General features: G+C 42.6%; 1 protein-coding gene across 4 annotated transcripts in view; it reads left to right on the forward strand.

Annotated features, from left to right (window-relative positions):
* The window catches only part of RSPH10B (radial spoke head 10 homolog B), a 60,826-nt gene that overhangs the window by 40,462 nt on the left and 3,040 nt on the right, over positions 1-17,324 (forward strand). For all 4 annotated transcript variants that reach the window (XM_042972130.1, XM_007081101.3, XM_042972131.1 and 1 more), the window contains one exon: positions 1,719-1,812. In XM_042972130.1, coding sequence (XP_042828064.1) covers positions 1,719-1,812 — 94 coding nt within the window. The remainder of the gene's footprint in view (positions 1-1,718; positions 1,813-17,324) is intronic.

Consider the following 17,324-nt stretch of genomic DNA (forward strand, 5'->3'; position numbering starts at 1 on the left):
CTGAAACCCACGAACTGTGGGATCATGACCTGAGCCAAAGTCGGACGCTTAACCGACTGAGCCACCCAGGCGCCCCCAGAGGTTCATATTTACAACCAACCTCATAACAACGGTTACCTGCTTGCAGTATCAGTAAGCTTCATGTGCCTCCTGTGTGATGAGCACTCTCTGTGCACTGGTGATCTGCCGGGAAGCGAGAGCCTGAACTCTTGTAGACTTGCCATTCCAGCAAGTGGAGGGAGACAAGTGAGCGGTAGTTATGGCCAAGGCTCCTGGGGTATATACCAGGTGTGCTCACTTCCCAGTCTGAGCTCAATTAATACTCCCAAACCCCGTTGGGGACTCTTACTATCTCTGGGGGGGGAGCCCCGGTGCTGAAAGATTAGGTAACCTGCCCGCAGCCACGGAACCAGTAGGGAGTGCAGCTGGGGGTCTTTATGAAGGCAGTCCACCTCCAGAATGCGCACCCAGGACCACAGTGCCACACTTCCTCACATGAGGCGTGAGCGATGTGGTGGAGATTGAGTGACACGGAGAGGCGGTGACGGGTCTTCTGATGAAGCGACATTTGAGCACGCAACAAGGAAGTGAGGAAGCAAAGCATGTGATCATCGGGAGGAAGACTGGTCTGGGCGAGGCCCCAAGGTGGAAGCATATTTGGGTTTTTGAAAGGAAAGCATAGCAGCCAGTGCAGCTGCACGGGAGGGGTCCGGGCACTTAAGCTCAGTGAGGCAGCAGGCTGGACCAGGAGGGCACTGGCCGTCGTGAGGACCCAGCTTTCATTCTGAGCGGGACGGGAGGGCCCTGGGGCACAGGATCAGTAGGCCCGCCGGGTCTTCACTGTTGACGAATCAGTAAGGAAGCTCTTGGAATTATGTGCAGGCCTGTGGAAAGCTGTGAAGTCTGAGAGGGAGAGATGACAAAAGACAGAATGATTCAAAGCTTTTTGGCCTGAAGGACTGGAAGATGTGGTTGCCGTTTGCTGTGAAGGACAAGGCTGGGGCGGGGGACAGGAGTTTGGGGGCAAAATTAGGGCGCTGGTTTTGGACACGTTGGCTTAAGGTGCTGGAGCAGACGTCCAAGTGGCACAGATGGAGACACAAGTCTGGAGTTCAAGGGCCAGATCTATGTGGAGGCAGACATGTGGGTGTGAACAGCATATATATATATATATATATATGGTAACTAACACTGTCAATATCTGAATGTAGGTACAGTTAACGGTACATTGTAAACCCCTTCCCAACAGACACAGGGAAGACTTTGAAGTCTGGTTTCTTAGGAAGAACGTTTTAATGGATACAATAAATCTATTATTCATTTCCTTAATTGTATAAGTAGCAATGTTTTATGCAGGTTAAAATTAGAAATAGTCTATTTTTTTTAAGTTCGTTTATTTTCAGAGAGACAGGGACAGCGTGAGGGGGGGCGGGCAGAGAGAGGAGAGAGAGAATCCCAAGCAGGTTCCGCACCATCAGTGCACAGCCCAATATGGGGCTCAAACTCATGAAACCGTGAGATGGTGACCTGAGCTGCAACTGAGAGTTGGACGCTTAACCTACTGAGCCACCCGAGTGCTCCAGAAATAGTTTTGTTAGTTTAAAAAGAATGGCTTTGTTAATAACTTTCTAATTACTTATAATGCAGAAAATTAGTTTGGGTCCACAATGATGCAGAAATCATATTTTGCTTTATGATTTTTTGTTTTTATGTAAAAGCCCAAGATCAGGAAGTCTCTGAGTGATGAAAGAATTTCCAAATTGAATTTTAAATCTCCAGGAAAAGGCCTAACCTTTTTTTTACCTCAAAACGGTGAGTAGTTTCATTATTGAACTCTAATGTTTGCAAACTGTCACTCGTAAATGATATAAAGTTGATAAAAACATACAAGCGTCTTTTTAGAATGTAATTAGGCTGCCAGGGCCACTTCCAATCCTGACACCCGCTTAACAAAGTTTACTTTCACGGCCTGATCTTGCTGAGTTTTTTCTGTTTGCCTTTGTATTTTTTTCCAGTGTGACTGAGATGTGATTTACGATGCTGCCAAAATTTCAGGTGTACGGTGTAATGATTTGACATACATATATTGGAAAATGATCACTAAAGTACGTTTTGTTAACATCCGTCACCTCGTGTGGATAACTGATAAAAAGAAAAAAAATTTTTTTTTCCTTGTGATGAGAATTCTTGGGATCTACTCTCTTAACAGTTTTCTTCTGTATCATATGGCAGAGCTGACTATAGTTGTCATGATGTATATCACATCTTAGTACTTACCTTTCAACCGGAAGTTGACCTCCTTTTGACCACCTTCATCCAGTCCTCCTTACCCCCATCCCCAGCCTCTGGTAGCCACAAGTCTGGTCTCTTTTTCGATGAGTTTTTTGTTTTGTTTTTAATTCTACGGGTAAGTAGGAGCATACAGCATTTGTCTTTCTCTCTGGCTGGCTTATTTCACTGAGCATAATGCCCTCGAGGCCCATCCAGGTTGTTACAAATGGCGGGGTTTCCTCCTTTTTAACGAATGAATAAAATTCCGTTGTGTCTATTACCACAGCTTCTTTATCCGTTTTTCCACTGGACACTTTGGTTGTTTCCATGTCTTGGCTATTGCAAATGAGGCCGCAGTGAGCGTGGGGGTGCAGACATCTCTTCCACATAGTGTCTTCCTTTGGCTATATTCCCAGGAGCGGAATTGTGGGGTTATGTGGTACTTCTGTTTTGAATTTTATGAGGACCCTCCGTATGGTTTTCCCCAGTGATTGTACCAATTTACATTCCCTCCAACAGTGTACAAGGGTTCCGCTCTCTCCCCGTCCTCGCCAGCATGTGTTACCTCTGGTCTCTTCGATGCTAGCCATTCTAACAGGTGTGAGGTGACTTCTCACTGTGGTTTTGACTTGCATTTCCCTGATGATGAGTAATGTTGGGCCTTTTTTCATGTACCTGTTGGCCACTCCTACATCTTCTTTGGAAATATGTCTATTCAGATGCTTTGTCTATTTTTTTTTTTTCTGTTGAGTTGTAGGAGTTCTTTATATATTTTGGATTCGAAGCCCTTATCAGATATATGGTTTGCAAGTATTTTTTTTTTCCTATTGCATAGGTTGCCTTTTCATTTTGTGCATTAGCTGAGTTTGATGTCATCCTAGTGGTCTATTTCTCATTATGTTGCCTGTACTTTAGGCATCATATCCAAGAAGTCCTTGCCAAGACCCATGTCAAGGAACTTTTTTCCCTGTGTTTTCTTCTGGCAGTTTTATGGTTTCTAATCTTATATTTAAATTTTTAAATAATTTTTAAAAATTTAGTTTATGGGGCACCTGGGTGGCTCAGTCGGTTGGGTATCCGACTTCGGCTCAGGTCATGATCTTGCAGTCCGTGAGTTCGAGCCCCGCATTGGGCTCTGGGCTGACAGCTTAGAGCCTGGAGCCTGTTTTGGATTCTGTGTCTCCCTCTCTCTCTGACCCTCCCCTGCTCATGCTCTGTCTCTGTCTCAAAAATAAATAAACGTTAAAAAAAATTAAAAATTTAGTTTCATTCTTTGTATGTAAATATCCAATTTTCCCAGCACCACTTATTGAAGAGACTATCTTCTCTTCATTGAACATTCTTGGCTTCCTTGTCAAGTACTGACTCTACATACTGTTTTATTTCTGGGCTCTTGATTCTCTTCCATTGGTCTATGTGTCTGTTTATATGCCAGTACCATACTATTACGATTACTATACTGTATAGCATAGCTTCAAATCAGGAAGTATGATGCCTCCTGCTTAGTTTTTCTTTCTTGGGATTGCTTTGGCATCTCTTGTGGTTCCAAATACATTTTAGAGCTAATCATGGTCCGTGGGTTTGAGCCTCATGTCAGGCTCTGTGCTGACAGCTCGGAGCCTGAAGCCTGCTTCAGATTCTGTCTCCCTGTCTCTCTCTGCTCTCCCCCGCTCATGCTCTGTCTCTCAAAATAATAAACATTAAAAAATTTAAATTTTTTTCTACTGCTGTTAAAAATGCCATTGGAATCTTGGTAGGGATTGCATTGAATCTATAGATGACTTTTGGTAGTATTGACATCTTAACAGTATTAATTTTTCCAATCCATGAATGTGGGATACATTTCCATTTATCTTTGTCTTCAGTTTCCTTCACCAGTCTCAAAGTACTCAGAGATTTTTGACCTCTTGGCTAAATTTATTCCTAAGTATTTTATTGTTTTTGATGGTATTGTAAATGGGATCATTTTCTTTCTTTTCCTGACAATTCATTGTTAGTGTATAGCAACCCTATTGATTTTTGTATGTTAATTTTATATCCTGCTACTTTACTGGATTCATTGATGAGACCTATCAGTTTTTTGGTAGAGTATTTAGGATTTTCTATGTATAAAATCATATCATCTGTAAATAGAGACAATTTTACCTCTTCCTTTTGTATCATGATACTTCAAAATTCTTTTTCTTGCCTAATTGCTCTGGCTAGTACCTTTCAGTATTATGTTGAATAAAAATGGTGAGAGTGGGCATCCTTCTCTTGTTCCTGATCTTAGAGGAAAAGTTTTCAATCTTTGACCCTTGATTATGACGTTAACTGATGGCTTGTAATATATGTTGAGGTTCATTCCTTCTGTATCTAATTGTTCAGAGTTTTTATCATGGGGGTGCATGGGTGGCTCCGTTAAGTGTCTGACTTCAGCTCAGGTCACGATCTCATGGTTCATGAGTTCAAAACCTGCGTTGGGCTCTGTGTTCACAGCTCAGAGCCTGGAGCCTGCTTCGGATTCCTTGTCTCCCCCTCTCTCTGTCCCTCCCCGCTTGTACTCTGTCTCTCTGCCTCTCTCTCAAAAGTAAATAACCATTAAGAGTTTTTATCATGAATGGATGTAGAATTTTGTCAAATGCTCTTTCTGTGTTTACTGAGATGGTCAGATAATTTTTTTTCTTTCATTCTATCAATGTGATGTATCACATTTTCATGTTTTTTTCATATGTTTTTCATATGTTGAACCATCCTTGCATCCCAGGGATAAATCCTAGCTGGCCATGGTGAATGATGCTTTTAATGCGCTGAATTCAGTGTGCTAGTATTTTATTGAATATTTTTGCGCTTATATTCATCAGGGATACGGACCTGTAATTTTCTGGTAGTGTCGTTTTCTGGCTTCAGCATCAGTTTAAGGCTGACTGTAAAATGAGCTTGGGGATGTTCCCTCCTCTTCAGTTTTTGGGAAGAGTTTGAGAAGGATTGGCATTAATTGTTTTTCAAATATTTGGCAAAGTTCAACAGTGAAGCTATCTGGTCCTGGGCTTTTCTTTGCTGGGAGATTTTTGGTTACTAATCAACCTTACTGGTAATTGGTCTGTTCAGATTTTCTATTTCTTCTTGAATTTGGTGTTGGTAGGTTGTATGTGCCTAAGAATTCCTCAATTTCTTCTAGTTTGTCCAATTTGTTGGTGTATAATTATTCATAGTAGCCTCTTATGATCCTTATATTTCTGTGGTATTAGTTGTAATGTTTGTTTTCATTTATAATTTTGTTGATTTGGTTCCTCTTTTTTCCTTGGTTAGTCTAGCTAAAGATTTGTCAATTTTATTTTTTCAAAGAACCAACTCTTAGTTCAGTTAGTTTATTTGAATTCTTTATTGTTTTTTAATGTAGGTGTTTATTGCTATGAACTTCTTTCTTAGAACTCCTTTTGCCGCATCCTGTAAGTTTTGGTATATTGTGTTTCTATTTTCATCTATCTCAAGATACTTTAAAATTTCCCCTTTGATTTTTTGATCCATCGGTTGTTCAGGAGAGTGTTAATTTCCATGTGTTTGTGAATTTCTAGTATTCCTCCTGTTACTGATTCCTAGTTTCATATCACTGTGATCAGAGAAGATACTTGGTATGATTTTAATCTTCTTGAATTTGCTAGGACTTGTTTTGTGGCCTAACATATGGTCTATGCTAGAAAATGTTCCATGTGTGCTTAAGAAGAATGTTTATTCTGCTACTATCAGAATGTTCTATAAATATCTGTTAGGTCCAATATGGTCTGTAGTGTTGATCAAATTTGCTGTCTGGATTATTGATTATCTGTGTGGATCATCTATCCACTGTTGAGAGTGAGGTATTAAAGTCTCCAACTATTTTTGTATTGCGTATTTCTTCTTTTTGCTCTGTTTTTGTTTTATTTAGGCGCTCTGAAGTTGGGAGTGTAAATACAATTATTATGTCTTCTTGATGGATTGACAACTTTATCATTATATAATGACCTTCCCTGTCCCTTTTTACCATTTTTATTTTAATTTTTTAAAGTTTATTTTTTTATTTTGAGAGAGAGAGGGAGAGAAACAGTGCAAGCAGGGGAAGGGCAAACAAAGAAAGGGAGACGGTCAATCTCAAGCAGGCTCCGCACTGTCCACGCAGAGCCTGACTTGGAGCTCAAACTCACCAACCATGAGATCATGACCTGAGCTGAAATCAGGAGTTGGACACTTAACCAACTGAACTATCCAGGCACTCATCTTGTTACCATTTTTAAATTTTTTTTTAACGTTTTTATTTATTTTTGAGACAGAGAGAGACAGAGCATGAACGGGGGAGGGGCAGAGAGAGAGGGAGACACAGAATTGGAAGCAGGCTCCAGGCTCTGAGCCGTCAGCCCAGAGCCCGACGCGGGGCTTGAACTCATGGACCGTGAGATTGTGACCTGAGCCGAAGTCGGATGCTTAACCGACTGGCCACCCAGGCGCCCCGCCATTTTTATATTTGAGTCTGTTACCTGTCTTTTTGGTGGTGTTGTTACCATTTGCTTGAACTATCTTTTCTACGCCTTCACTCTCAGTCTGTGTGTGTGTCTTTAAGGGTAAAGTGAGTTCTTACAGGCAACTTATCGTTGGATTGTGTCTTTTTATCCATTTAGCTATTCTGTGCTTTTGATTGGAGAATTTAATCTATTTACCCTTAATTATTGATAGGTAAGGACTTCCTGCTCTTTTGCTAATTGTTTTCTGATTGTTTCAAAGAACTGCTGTTCCTTGTTTTTTTATCCTGCTGTGCCTTTTTCATGTTTTTATGTCTTTGGTATTAGTACACTCTTAAAAAAATTTTTTTTAATGTTCATTTTTTTTGAGAGACAGAGTGCGAGCAGGGGAGGGGCAGAAAGAGAGGGAGACACAGAATCTAAAGCAGGCTCCAGGATCCGAGTTGTCAGCACAGAGCCTGATGCCAGGCTCGAACTCATGAACCACGAGCTCATGACCTGACCCAAATTCAGATGCTTAAACAACTGGCCACCCAGGCGCCTCCCAGTATGCTCTTTTTAAAATCACATTCTTCTGTGTTATTACTATGGATTTTCCCCTTGTGGTTACTATAAGGCTCACATAAAATGTCTTTAAATTATAACACCCTATTTTAAACTGATCACTTCATTAGAGTTCCTAAACTTTACACTTTTACTTCTTCTCCCCCTCACATTTTAAGTTACTGATGTGACTTACCATTTACATATTTTTAATATTGTGTAACTAATAACATGTTATTGTAATTATGGTTATTTTTATTATGTTTTTAAACTTTTGAGCTAGAGTTTCAGTGAATTATGCACCATCATTACCATATTACAGAATTGTTCACCATTAGCAGTGGGTTTACCACCACCTTCTTGTTTTTATGATGTAAATTAGTGTCATTGAATTTCCACTCAAAGCACTCTCCTTAGCATTTTTAAAAAAAAGTTTACATCCAAATTAGCATCTAGTGCAACAATGATTTCAGGAGATTTCTTAGTGCCCCTTCCCCATTTAGCCCATCTCCCCTCCAGTAACCCTCAGATTGTTCTCCATATTTATGAGTCTCTTCTGTTTTGTCCCCCTCCCTGTTTTTATATTATTTTTGTTGCCCTTCCCTTAGGTTCATCTGTTTTGTCTCCTAGAGTCCTCATATGAGTGAAGTCATAGGATTTTTGTTTTTCTCTAATTTCACTTAGCATGATACCCTCCAGTTTCATCCACATAGTGTAGCAAATGGCAAGATTTCATTCTTTTTGGCTGCCGAGTAATACTCCATTGTACATGTATACCAAATCTTCTTTATCCATTCAACCATCGATGGACATTTGGGCTCTTTCCATACTTTGGTTATTGTCAATAGTGCTGCTATAAACATTGGGGTTTATGTGCCCTTTGCATCAGCATTTTCATATCCTTTGGGCAAATAACTGGTAGTGCACTTGCTGGGTCATAGGGTAGTTCTATTTTTAGTTTTTTGAGGAACATCCATGCTGTTTTCCAGAGTGGCTGCATCAGCTTGCGTTCCCATCCTTAGCATTTCCTATAAGGTAGGCTTAGTGGTGATGAACTCCCTCAGCTTTTGTTTGCCCAGAAAAGTCTGTCCCTCTCCTTCATTTCTGAAGGACAACTCTGCTGGGTAGAATTCTTGGCTGACCATTTTTTGTTTCCGTATTTGAATAGTTCATTCCATTTCCTCGTGACCTGAAAAGTTTCTGTTGAAAAATCAGCCACTTGTCATACAGGGGATCCCTTATCTGTAACTTCACCCTTGCTCTCAAAATTCTTTGACTTCTGATGATTATAGTGTACATCAGAGTAGCCCCATGGGGGCTAAACCTATTTGGAGTCTTTGGTCCTTTTCTCTCCTTAGGTTTGGGAAGTTTCCAGCCATTATTTATTGCTTTAAATCCACTTTCTACCCCTTTCTCTTCTCTTCCTGGAATCCCCATAATGGAAATACTGTTTCTTTTGTGACCCATAAGTCCCATCATCTTTCTTCACCTCTTTTTCTGTTTGCTCTTCTAACTTCAAATGCCCTGTCTTCTGGGTCACTGATTTTTCTGCATGATCAAGTCTGCTTTCAAAGCCTACTATTAAAAAAATAGTAATAGGGACACTTTAGTGGCTCGGTCGGTTGAGTGTCCAACTTCGACTCAGGTCATGATTTCACAGTTCATGGGTTTAAGCTTCACATGAGACTTGCTGCTGTCAGCGTGGAGCCCGCTTCAGATCCTCTGTCTCCCTGTCTCTCTGCCCCTCCTCTGCTCACACTCTCTCTCAAAAATGAACATTAACAAATAGTAATAAAAAATAAAGCTCACTAATGAATTCTTCAGTTGTAGTTTTCAGCTCTAGGATTTCTGGTTTTGTGTGTTTTGATGGCTTCTTTGTTGGACTTGTTTTGTTCTTTCACTGTTTTCTCAATTTTGTGTAGTTGTGCATTCTTTGTAGTTCACTGAACTTCTTCAAGAGGATCGTTCTGAATGCTTCAACAGTTCATGGATCTCCATTTCTTTAGGGTCAGCTATCAGAGCTTTATTAGATCTAATTAGCTCTACCACCCTTTGGTGGTGTCTTATTTACCCGATTTTTCACGATCCTTGATTCCTTACTTTGGTATCTGTGCATTTGAGCAAGCGGTTTCCTCTTTCAGACTCCACAGGTTCGCGTTAGCGGACAGTGGCTCCCCCATCAGCTCAGTTTGGGCGTCGGGATGTGTCTGCTGGTACTTTCCGGGCAGGTGGGCTTGTTATCGGGTCTGTTTTATGGTAAGGCCAGTGCCCGAGCTCTGAGGTAGGCTGGGGGGAGGGTGAGTGAGAACTGACAGAACAATTTTGGGCAGGACTGGTGGCGTGGTTCCCTGGCCAAGTGAGGCTATAGGATAGGCTTTCCGGTTGTCTGGGTGTTCTGGTCAGGCTTACCAGCTGGTTGGGATTGGGGAGTATACTCAGCTGTAGGCGGAGCTATGAATTAGCTTCCCTACCCTGGCGGGGAAGCAGGACAGGGCCCAGGGTCTGCATTGGCTTGTTGTTTGGGTACCTGAATCAGGCAAGCACGTACAGTGAATTTCCTGGCCAGGCAGTTTACTCGTTTTTCTCTGTAGACATGGAAAGTCTTAGGCTGCGCTCTCTGTTCAATTGCAGATCTGCTGGATGGGCTAAAGACTGGGTCCAGCAATGAGGTGGAGTGGGGGTGGGAGGAAGCAGTGTTATCAATTAGTTTCCTCGGTTGAGTGGAGAGGGAAAACTGCCCCAAGGCGGGCAAGGCTATTCTCTCGTGATCTCGGCTCAAGCCAACCCGTGCTCCCACGTTCCCTGGATTAGCTCTGCAGACTCCCTGCCCTGCTCAGAGTCTGCTCAAGTGTGGCTGGGCTACGCGGCTTTCCAGGTGTTCTGGCCAGGCTTTCTGGCTGCGCAGGGCTGGGAGCTTTACTCAGGCCCTGGGTGGGGCTGTGATCAGCTCCTCTGCTCGGGCAGAGCGGTGGAACCCTCCGTACGTGGCTCTGCCTGCCGTACTTTCTGCTTGAGTGTTGCTGGCCTGTGCCAGCAGGAAGGCAGGTGTCCTTGCCTTCCTGGTCAGATGGGGGCGGTTGCTGCAAGGGAGGCTCTGACTCCGCTCCCCTGCCTGGGCCGGGGGCCGACCAGGCTCCAGGGCTGGCGCAGCTCTTCATTTGAGAACATGAATCAGGCTGACCTGTATCCCACGGAGTTTCCCCGTCAGACTTCACCGTCGACTTGGTTCTGTAGGGGGGCAAAGACGCTGTCTGGGGACGACCACTCAGGTGTGTGGGTAGGGACTGTCTGCCAAGATCTCAGTGCTGTTTCAAGCCCCTCATCCTTCTGTCACAATCAAATCCTCCCACCGCCCCCCGCCCCCGCCACCCCGATTCCCTAGCAATTCCATGGGGTGAGACTGGAGCAGGGGTCCCCAAGAAATGACCCACAGTGTTGGGGGAGTTGGATGCCTACCCTGGACTCTCTTTTCCCACTGGAGGAAGCCCAGGCTCAGGGGAGCCCTCTCAGTTTGACGCTGTGCCAGCCTCCAGGGCGGGGGCTGGGGGTGGAGTGTGGTCGACATGTAGCCATCCCTCTTACCCTTCCAGGGCTGTTTTGCTCTTTGTGGTGCAGGGGTGCTTCAGCTTCACCCCTGTATTTGAGGGTTCTCTCAGCAGAGTCTTGTCCATGAATAGTTGGTGGTTCTTCTTTTGGAAGGGGAGTGAAGTCGGGGAATGACCTATGTCACCATCTGGGTGACGTTACTTCTCTTGGAGTTGACTTTTATTTATTTTTAAATGTTTATTTGAGAGAGAACGAGCGAGCGGAGGAGGGGCGGAGAGAGAGGGAGACACAGAATCCGAAGCAGCTCCAGGCTCTTAGCTGTCAGCACAGAGCCCGATGGGGGCTCGAACTCCAGAACAGTGAGATCATGACCTGAGCCTCCCAGGCAGCCCTGGAGTGGCCTTTTAAAAGCAGGATCTTACCAAGTTGCATCAGTCTGCCAGGACGGTGGTTCCTCCACATGGGCCCTGCACGTCCACATCTCGAGCCTGATGCTGCTGACTACATCCTTCTACGGTTGAGTTCTCTCGCGAGAGTCTCATGCACCTTTTTCTTAAACTGAAGTATAATTACCACAGTATTAGCTTCAGGTGTACAATATGATTCAATAATCGTATACATTACTCTGTGCTCATGAGGATGAGTGTACCCTTGAACCCACTTTTTAAACTTTCACCCATCCGCCCACTTGCCTTTCTGGCAACGACCAATTCTTTGTATTCAAGAGTTTGTCCTTACTCATTTGTTTCTTAAATTCCACATGTGAGTAAAATCAAATTGTATTTGTCTCTCTGATTTTGCTTAACAGTCTACCCTCACAGTCATCCACGTTGTTGTAAATGGCAAGATCTCATTTTTTTTACGGCCGACTAATATTCCACTGCATGTATATATGTGTATAAATATGTGTATATACATACATACTTGTGTATAAACATTTATACGAACACAGCTTTATGCATTCACCTATGGATGGACATTTGGGTTGCTTTCCTATGTTGGCTATTGTAAATACTGCTGCGATAAACATAGTGTGTATGTTTTTTCAAAGTAGTGTTTTCATTTTCTTTGGATACATACCCAGTAGCGGAACTCCTGGATCATATGGTAATTTCAATGTTTTGAGAGCCCTCCATCCTATTCTCCAGAGTGGCTGCACCAGTTGGCATTCCCACCACCAGGGTACAAGGGCTCCTTTTCCTCCACATCCCTGACAACACTTGTTTGTGTTTTTGACTTTAGCCATTCTGACAAGCGTAGGTGATATCTCCCTGTGGTTTGATTTCCATTTCGGATGATCAGTGATGTTCACCTTTTCTTTTATTTAAATTTTTTTTAATGTTTATTTTTGAGAGAGAGAGAGCGTGAGTTGGGGAGGAGGAGAGCGAGAGAGAGACACAGAATCCAAAGCAGGGTCCAGGCTCTGAGCTGTCGGCACAGAGCCCGACGCGGGGTTCGAACCCACTAACCGTGAGATCATGACCTGAGCCGGTCGGACACTTAACCGACTGACCCACCTAGGCTCCCGTCATCTTTTCATTTGTCTGTTGGCCATCTGTATAACGTCTTTGGAAAAATGTGTATGCAGGTCCTCTGCCTGTTTCTCAATAGGATTATTTGTTTCTGGTGTTGTTTATATATTTTGGATATTAGTCCCTTATCAGATATATCATTTCCAAACATCTTCCCCCATTTTGCAGATTGCCTTTTTGTCTTGTTGGTGGTTTCCTTCACAGTGCAAAGGCTTTTTATTTTGGCATAGTCTCAGCCTATTTTTGCTTCCGTTTCTCTTGCCTGAGGAGACACGTCTAGAAAAATGCTGCTAGGGCTGATGTCAGAGAAAATATTGCACATGTTTTCTTCTAGGAGTTTTCTGGTTAACTCTTTAATCCATTTTATTTTTGTGTATAGTGTGAGATGGTTTTTAAAGATGCTCAAGTTAAAAACAATGAAACTCTGAATTGGTGCCTCATATTCCTTATATATTTTTTACATTAAAAGAATTAAATCCAAGTTAACATAGTGTAATAATAATTTCAGGAATAGAATTTAGTGATTCATCAATTACATATACCACCCAGTGCTCAGCCCAACAAGTGTCCTCCTTAATGCCCCTCACCCCTTTAGCCCTTTCCCCCACCTAACACCTCACCAGCAACCCTCAGTTTGTTTTCTGTATTTAATAAGAGTCTCTTATGGTTTGTCTCCCTGTTTTTATATTAATTTTGCTTCCCTTCCCTTATGTTCATCTGTTTTTTATCTTAAATTTCACACGAGTGAAATCGTATATTTGTCTTTCTCTAATTTTGCTTAGCATAATACCCTCTAGTTCCATCCATGTGGTTGTAGATGGGAAGATGTCATTCTTTATGATCACTGAGTAACATTCCATTGTACATAGATACCAAATCTTCTTTATCCGTTCATTAGTCGATGGACATCTGGGTTCTTTCCATACTTTGGCTATTGTCAATAGCGCTGCTATAAACATTGGGGTATATGTGCCTCTTTGAATCAGCATTTTCATATCCTTTTGGGCAGATACCTGGTAGTGCAATTGCTGGGTCACAGGGTAGTTCTATTTTTAATTTTTTGAGGAACATCCATACTGTTTTCCAGAGTGGCTGCACCAGTTTGCATTCCCACCAGCAGTGCAAAAGAGATCCTCTTTCGGCACATCCTCACCAACATCTGTTGTTGCCTGAGTCGTTAATTTAAGTCATTCTGACAGGTGTGGGGTGGTATTTTGGTTTTTTTTAATGTTTATTTATTTTGAGAGAGAGAGAGACAGAGTGTGAGCAGGGGAGGGGCAGAGAGACAGAATCAGAAACAGGCTCCAGGCTCTGAGCTGTCAGCACAGAGCTGGATGCCAGGCTTGAACTCACGGACCCTGATATCATAACCTGAGCTGAAGATGGATGCTTAACCGACTGAGACACCCAGGCATCCCTCTCATTGTGGTTTTGATTTGTATTTCCCTGATGATGAGTGATGTTGAGCATCTTTTCATGTGTCTGTTTGCCATCTGGATGTCCTCTTTGGAAAAGTGTCTGTTCATGTCTTTTGCCCATTTATTCACTGGATTTGTTTTTTTTTTTGGGGGGGGGTGTTTAGTTTGATATAGTCTTTATAGATTTTGGATACTAACCCTTTATCTGATATGTCATTTGCAAATATCTTCTTCCATTTTGTTGGTTGCCTTTTACTTTTGCTGAGTGTTTCCTCTGCTGTGCAGAAGGTTTTTATCTTGATGAGGTCCCAATGGATCATTTTTGCTTTTGTTTCCCTTGCCTCTGGAGACCCATCAAGTAAGAAGTTGCTGCATTTGAGGTCAAAGAGGTTGTTGCCCATTTTATTTTGATGGCTTCCTGTCTTATGTTTAGGTCTTCTGTCCTTTTGATTTTTAGGTATGGTGCTGTCCAATTTTCCCAACCATTTGCTTGAAGAGAGTGGTCTTTTTTCCACTGGATATTCTTCCCTGCTTTGTCAAAGATTAGTTGGCCATTCCTCCTAATGTTCTCTCTTTTCCTGATAAAATACTTCTTGCATTCTATCTGCTGCCTCCTCTTATCCAACTCCCAAGTGATTACTCGGCCCTGTTCACACTGGCTTCCAACTTTACCTCTCTCCTTTTGCTGGGGTAGTCCAATGCTACTGTACTCTTCCTATTAAAGAAGGGCCAAGTGTGTGTAGTTAGAAAAAAAAAAAAAAGTAAAGTATCATACAACCCCTTCAACATTAAAAGCAAAATCAAAGTGGGGCGCCTCAGTTGGTTGAGCATGTGGATTTTGGCTCAGGTCATGAACCCAGGGTTGTGGATTGAGCCCAATGTTGGGTTCTGTGCTGAGCGTGGAGCCTGCTTAAGATTCTCTTTCTCTCTAACATGAAAAAGAAGCAAAAACACAACGACAACAAAAAGCCCAACTAAATATGAGGTCCCCTATTCAAAATAATTCTCAGAGAAAAATGAAATTACATTTCTGAAAATAATTAGAAAATTGAAATAATGTAAACATTCCCTAAGAGACATGGTCAAACTATAACCCAAGAAAATGTATAGTATTAATAGGTTTTCGCTATTAAGAAAACCTAAACATTCAGCCCAAAAGGGTAGAAAGGAGGAGTAATAAGATACAGGAGAGCATCAGGGGGTGCCTGGGTGGCTCAGTTGGTTGAGTGTCCAACTTCCGCTCAGGTCACCATCTCGAATTTCTTGGGTTCGAGCCCCATACTGGGCTGTGTGCTGATGGCTCAGAGCCTGGAGCCTGCTTGTGATTCTGTGTCTCCCTCTCTCTCCCTCTCTCTCTGCCCCTCCCCCACTCATGTTCTGTCTCAAAAATAAACATTAAAAAATAAATAAATAAATAAATAAATAAATAAATATGAGAGCATCAAGGTGCCTGGGTGGCTCATTCAGTTAAGCAACCGACTCTTGTTTTCGGCTCAGGTCCTGGTCTCGCAGTTGGTGGGACTGAGCCCTGCGACAGACTTGGCACTGACAGCATGAAGCCTGCTTGGGACTCTTTCTCTTCCTATCTCTCTGCCCCTCCCCACTCTATGCTTTCTCTCTCTCTCTCTCTCTCTCTCTCAAAAATAAATAAACCTTAAAAAATGCAAGGAGAGCAGGAGGAAGGCATTACCAAAAAAATTCATAAGTTATACATAAAAATATTAAAATTACATGAAGAACCAGCTTTCGGAATGATCAGTTTTAGTGAGAAGACAGAGGTCTGTGATCCTAATGCAGAGTGAAAGTGAGAGAACACATAAAGTCTCAGAAGGAAAAAGTACCCACAGACAAGATTTTTTCAAGTATAGGAAGAAGTATGCCCTATACATCTCTAAGCTAATAAATGTGAGAAATTTGGGGGCGCCTGGGTGGCTCAGTTGGTTAAGCATCTGACTTTGGCTCAGGTCACGATCTCATGGTCCGTGAGTTCGAGCCCTGCGTCGGGCTCTGTGCTGACAGCTCAGAGCCTGGAGCCTGTTTCAGATTCTGTGTCTCCTCTCTCTGCTCCTCCCCCACTCATGCTCTGCCTCTTTCCTTCAAAAATAAAAATATTTTAATAAAATTTAATAAATTTGAAAATTTTGAGTTATTTTCTAGGTTAGTAACAAAAATAGACTCAGGATATTACAGAAAACCTGAATGATCATGGGGAAAAAAACTGTCCAAAAATTACTCTCTTAAATTGAATTTTATGATCAAAAAATTTAAGCAAGTACCAATATAAGAATTATTCTTATATTCTTATTTTTAAAACTCCAAAGCATAAAAAACCCTTTCAATTCATTTAACAAAATCTGTATAACCCAAGACCTGAAAATCTAGTAAGAAAAAATGAAAGTAACAGATTCCTGTTTATCCCTTGGGAAAGAGTTGGGGGAGGTGTGCATGAAAACCAGCGGAGCGGGAAGGTCAGGGACTTGGTTATAATCTCTGAATTCCCAGAGCCTAAATGGTGCCATGTTGATGAAACCTAGACATTACTAATTCAAAAGTTCCTTTTAATCCACAGGCTCTTTCTTCTGCATGATCCACTCTGTGGGTGATGCTCTACTGTGCTTCCATTTCATGCAGCCCCACGATTTGTTTGGTTGTGATTTTCCATGTCCTTTTCATAAACTGCTTTTGTTCGTATGCTGTTTTCCCGATTTCACTGCACTGTCTTTCCATGTGAGCTTGTAGCTCCCAGAGTGTCCATCCAATGGCTATTGTAAACGTTCAGGTCAGTCTGGGGCTGGTTACTGGAAGACCGTGATCCCGTGATGGTGTCACGTTTCCTAGATAGTTCGTGTTCCTTGAAGCCTTGTGTTTCTGTCTTTGCATCTCAGGAATCAGTCACCCCCTAGTGTCTACTAAGAGTATTTTCCATCAGCCTTGCTAGGGGTTGAGGCTTTGTCAGACCACCTAAGGACACACCTGCTCCACCTTCCTTGGTCGCTCTTGTGGCAGAATTCTTAAGGCCTCCTGTGTTCTCATGATCCTGCAATGTACCAGGCCGAGTGCTGGCAGCCTCCCTTTTGCTTTTCCAAAGCCGGTGCTAACACGCAGGTTTGGGGACTTTCCCTGGCCCACGTTCTGTGAGTGCTCCCCAGCTCACTGTCACTACTGGCATGCGGGTGGCGTGTGTGGAGTGTGGGAGGTGGCGCCAATGACCTCGCTTTCTTCGCGCATTTGTTCTTGGATGTTCCACACGAACGGCAGCATAGGTCTTTTGCATCTGGCTTCTTTCACTTACAGTTATTTTGGGATTCATTCACGTGGTAACGTTTATTTTGTTCCTTTGTATAGCTGAGTAGCGTCTCATTGTCTGAATAAACCACATTTTATCTGTTTACCAGTTGACGGACAGTTGGGCTAACGTGAAGAGTGAAAAGGACAAGGCTCGGAGGACATATTTTCACTTTTCTTGGATAGCTAGCTAGCAGTGGAATTGTGTCATATGCTAAGTATATGCTTAACGTTTAAAATAAATTGGGGCGCCT

Source organism: Panthera tigris, chromosome E3 (assembly GCF_018350195.1).
Source record: "Panthera tigris isolate Pti1 chromosome E3, P.tigris_Pti1_mat1.1, whole genome shotgun sequence".
In the NCBI taxonomy this organism is placed as follows: Eukaryota; Metazoa; Chordata; class Mammalia; order Carnivora; family Felidae; genus Panthera; species Panthera tigris.